Source organism: Falco cherrug, chromosome 4 (assembly GCF_023634085.1).
Source record: "Falco cherrug isolate bFalChe1 chromosome 4, bFalChe1.pri, whole genome shotgun sequence".
Taxonomy (NCBI): Eukaryota; Metazoa; Chordata; class Aves; order Falconiformes; family Falconidae; genus Falco; species Falco cherrug.
The window spans coordinates 50,221,318-50,225,732 of record NC_073700.1 but is presented as its reverse complement, the minus strand read 5'-3'; the positions used below and the strand labels follow the sequence as shown (position 1 = coordinate 50,225,732).

The following is a 4,415-nucleotide window of genomic DNA, read 5'->3' as shown; positions in this document are numbered from 1 at the left end:
CCTGCAGATGTAGCCACTGCTTACACCCATGTGAATGCAGTCCAGGCCTTTCCTGGGTTTCCACATGTCCTGGTTTCAGCTGGGATAGAGTTAATTTTCTTCTTAGTGGCTAGTACAGCGCTGTGTTTTGCCTGTGATGTGAGAACAATGTTGATAGCCACACTGATGTTCTTAGTTGTTGCTGGGTAATGTTTATACTAAAGTCAAGGACTTTTTGGATTCTTGGGCCTTGCCAGCCAGAGTGCTGGGGGAGCACAAGAGACTGGGAAGGGACGCAGCCAGGTCAGCTGCCCTGAACCAGCCAAAGAGGTATTCCATACCATGGGACGTCATGCTTGGTATAGAAAGTAGGAGGGTTAGCTGGGGAGGGATCGTTGCTCGGAGACTGGCTGCGCATCAGTCAGCAGGTGGTGAGCAGTTGTACTGTGCATCACTTGGGGGTTTTCTCCCCTTTTCCCTTTTCCTTTGGATTTTACCCCTTTCCTCCACCTTTCCATTTTAATTATTACTATTATCATTGTTATTACTGATGTTCTTACCTCTTTATTCTGTTTAAATTATGAAATTGTTCTTATCTCAACCCTCAAGTTTTACATTCCTTTCTGATTCTCCTCCCCAGCCCTCCGGATGAGGGGGAGTGAGCAGGCGGCTGCGTGGTGCTTGGTTGCCGGCCGGCATTAAACCATGAGACCAGAGGATGAGGCTACTGAAACAGAAACACAGCCTCACTCCCTGGATTCATAAGCACAGCGTGTTCGTAGATGCCTCAGATAACAGTCTAGAAATTAAGTCCATGTCATATGTGGGGCTCAAGGCCAAGGCTCCCTCACCAGTGCCTGGTGCAAGCCTTGGGTCTTTCTAGATCTGTGTTTCCTGGGCCCTGAGAGTCCACGTTCAAGTTCGCTTGCGCCTCATACAGACGCACACAGGGATCCCACCAGGAGCGGGCCTAAGGCAGTCTGTGCTTCCAGCTGCCATCCCCAAGGCCCTGAGCCCCGCAATGACCTGCCTTCCCTTGTTCCACTGCACCCTCATCCTTCTTGCTGAGCAGGCAGAGCTTCAGCCCTTTGCTGTGACCCTTTGTGCCCGACTTGTCTGCCTGCAGCCTGCTTCCTCCGGCAGGTGCCGGGCGTGGAAGTCCTGGCCTTGCACACGAGACTGAAGAGGACTGGCGCCTGGTTAGCCACAGAACTGAAACACTTTATTGCAGGGACTCAGCCAGCTGAGCTCTTCCGTTGAGAGGAGCGCGGGCAGGACAGAGCAGGCCTTTGACACTGAGGCTGCCTTTGCATCAGCAGGCATTGCCCCAGCGGGAAATGGTGGTGGTGGTGCGCTGCAGCCAGCCCTGGATCCTCTCCGTCCTGCTGCTCAAACCTTTTCTCCTATTAGGAACTGCACCAACTTCTGCAGCCAAGAAAGGAAATCCCACAGCTTCTGCACTGGAAGTGGGCAGGGTATAAACCTTCCTGCTTCTGTTGGTGTTGGCCTGTGAACGGGGGTGGAGGTGAAGGCTGGCTGCGGCCTTGCCGTAGTCGCTACTGCTGTGTGCAGGCCCATCTGTTCCAGGATCCAGTTGTAGAAGTGCTGGGTGGAGGTGTAGACTCCGGGCTTCTTTGCTCTCGCACAGCCCATCCCCCAGCTGGTCAGGCCAACAAGCCAGAAGTAGTCAGCGCTCTTGTCTTGGCACACAAGAGGCCCACCGCTGTCCCCCTGCAGCAGAGGAGAGAGGATGAAGGGGTTGTTGGGTGGCCACCGTCAGCCCAGTGGCTGGCTCCTTCCCTCTCATGGCACTTCCAGAGCTGTATTTAGTGGCCAGCCAAGCTCTGGAGAAGCTTTCCTGGGAGGGGGCGGTGGGCCTGTAAGGCAGGGCTCGCTCTTCCTGCGGCACGTTGGTGCTGCAGGTGTGTCAGGAGGCTGTGTCTGGCTTGGGATGGTGAAGCTCTGGGCTTCCAAGGGCACTGGGTAGGCATTGTGAACAAAGTGCCAGGCCTCTGGGACAAGGCAGGCAGGCCCTGGGCAAAGGCCCTACCCATGGGGAAATGGGTTTAGGCCCTCAGCAGTGGGGACACAGCAATGGGAGTGTGAGTGGCCAGGAAAAGCCCGTGACGGTGCAGGTTTGGGCGGTTGTGGCGGGGCTGCCCGTGCTGCCGGGGCTTGGCTTGTAGCACGCTCCTACCTGGCAGGTGTCGATGCCACCCTGCGGATAGCCAGCACAGATGTTGTGGGTGTGGATGGCCCCTCTGTACCAGCCGCTGCTGTTACAGACCCCGGCATCAATGAGGTGGACCTGGGCCTCCTGCAGCACATACGCCGATCCTCCAGCTGTGAAGAGCACAGAAAGGAATGAACTCCCAGCAGCTCATTGCCAGTTCTCCTTCCCTGCGTGACTGAAGCCCTATCCCGGGGCTTGGCTTTGCATGTGGGGAGGCGCTGGACCGCTCCTTCCTTTCTGCCTTGCTCTGGGTCAGTGGCTCACGCCCCCCTCTCTAAGAGGCATACGTCCCCACAGCCTGATTCTGGCTTTCGCCCCTGCTGTCAGGAAGAGCAACCTGCCTCCCCAAGCTGGCCAAGCTTGCGCTCGCAACGTGACTACATTTTGGGAGCTCACCTCTTGCAGTCCTGGCACCCCAGCCACTGACGTAGCACTCTGTCAGCTCCGAGACTCTCAGCGAGGCATCGGGCACGCAGGCAAGCTGTACGTAGCTGTTGCACTGGACAGGCTGCTCCAGTTCCAGCAAGGCAATGTCGTTCCTCCGTGTGATATTACTGAAGTGCTGGTGAACCAGCAGCTGCTTGATGTTGCGCGCCTGGGCCTCAGGTCCCAGCTGGGTCAGCCGGGTGGCACCTACCACCACCTGCCACATGGTGATGTTCCTGGAAGGCAGATGGAGAGAGGGCTCAGAGGGAGCAGAGCCACATGCTGCAGCAGCACAGCAGTCGCCCTGCCTTCTGCTTGGCAAGGCAGAGAGGAAAGCAGTGCTTGGGAGGGTGCGACAGACCACGTGCTCCTTGGGCTCAAGCAGTGTTGAGCTGGAGGCTGCTGGGAAGCAGTGGCATGAGCCCAGCCTTCTCCTGAGCAGCCTCTCAGGTGGCTGCGGAGTGCCCAGGCACTGGGCGTACTGCAGGGCAACAGGACATGCTGCAGCACGTGCTGGTGTGCTCAGGGCACCTGCTAGAGTGTGGGGCTAGCCCCGATCCCTGGTCCTCCTTACCTGGCCTCGATGAAGCAGTGGGCTGATGTGAGGACCCACTGTGGGCTGATGAGGGAGCCCCCGCAGATGTGTGCCGTGCCTCCTTCCAAGGGAGCCTCGATGCTGACGATCCAGGGCCAGGCCCCTGGCTGGGCATCTGTGCCACCCACAACGCGCGACATGCCGTAGTGAAAAGCCGCAGGCCGAAGGCCGCAGGTGCCTCTGTAACCAGAAACTCCATTCTGGTTAGCTCCATGGAAGCTTGTGCCATTCCGGCTAAAGGCCAGCTGTCTTCCCTCCCCTCAAGGCATGGCCAGAAGGGCCGAGGAAACCCGTGGGGTGTGTGCCCGCTCCCCTTTCCCTGCTTTCTGCTTCAGCCCGTAGACGAGTTGTGCCGGCAGCCTGGGTGATGGCAAGGAGCTGAGCCTCCCAGATGGCCTTCAAGAGCCACTGGGGTGGCCATGGGGGACAAGCAGGACCCCTCCAGAGAAGCTCACAAGGGTTGCCCAATGTCCCTCCCAGAGCCTCGGGCCACTTACCCACAGCTATCCCATGTGCCATGCACAGGACAGCACATGGCCAGCAGGACAACGAGGAGGAGGAGAACATCCATCACTACCAGCAACATGTGGCAGCTGCAAGAACGAAGGCTTGTCGCCACCACTACGGCCACCGACAGAGTGCCCGCAGGATTCCTGTTGCCTGGGGTTCCCTTGGACACGGGGCTGATGTCACAGAGTGCCTGGTTCCAGGTGCTGGGCGTGGTGGCGGTGGGGGAGGGATGGGGGGCAACAGGAGGGGTTCCAAGCAGGACTGGAGGCGGAAGCTGGGATCGCACACCCCTGACAGAGCCCCACGCAATGCCCTGCTTGCACGATCAGGGTGGGCAGGCCCCGTGGCAGGCAGCAGCGCCTGGCTCCCAGCTCTGCCTGCTAACAGCTCACAGGGCAACACCCAGCGTGGCCTCGCAGCCTCTTTGGGGAGTTCCCTGCCGCCCTGCTCTCTGCAGCCCTGTGCCACCAGCTCCTTCCCAATAAACAGACACACAACAAAGAACACAATGACTACAGCAGCATGTGCGTGCTTGGGTGTTGAAGAGCCAATCTGTTGATGGCCATGGCAGCCAAGCAGTGCTCGGCAATCCAAATAAGCCAAGCACAGCCCAGCAACGTCAACCTTCCTGCACAAAGCACAGTGAAATGCAGGTGCAGCACACTCCTCACT

General features: G+C 58.5%; 1 protein-coding gene across 1 annotated transcript; it reads right to left on the bottom strand.

Moving 5' to 3' along the window:
• Window positions 1-519: 519 nt before the first annotated feature.
• LOC129735852 (acrosin-like) lies at window positions 520-4,201 on the bottom strand. The gene is made up of 5 exons (XM_055707086.1): window positions 3,731-4,201; window positions 3,213-3,413; window positions 2,609-2,874; window positions 2,177-2,322; window positions 520-1,710 (listed from the first exon to the last, which is right to left on the bottom strand). The coding sequence occupies exons 1-5, from the start codon at window positions 3,817-3,819 to the stop codon at window positions 1,369-1,371; spliced, it is 1,044 nt and encodes a 347-aa protein (XP_055563061.1). The 5' UTR covers window positions 3,820-4,201; the 3' UTR covers window positions 520-1,368.
• Between the last annotated feature and the right edge of the window lie 214 nt (window positions 4,202-4,415).

Excerpts from the sequence above, each read along its gene's own strand:
- LOC129735852 (XM_055707086.1), bottom strand. The coding sequence starts at position 3,819 with ATGTTGCTGGTAGTGATGGATGTTCTCCTCCTCCTCGTTGTCCTGCTG. Across the intron at positions 3,414-3,730 it reads GGCACATGGGATAGCTGTGG|AGGCACCTGCGGCCTTCGGC; the intron begins GTAAGTGGCCCG and ends TTCTGGTTACAG. Across the intron at positions 1,711-2,176 it reads GTGGCATCGACACCTGCCAG|GGGGACAGCGGTGGGCCTCT; the intron begins GTAGGAGCGTGC and ends CCTCTGCTGCAG.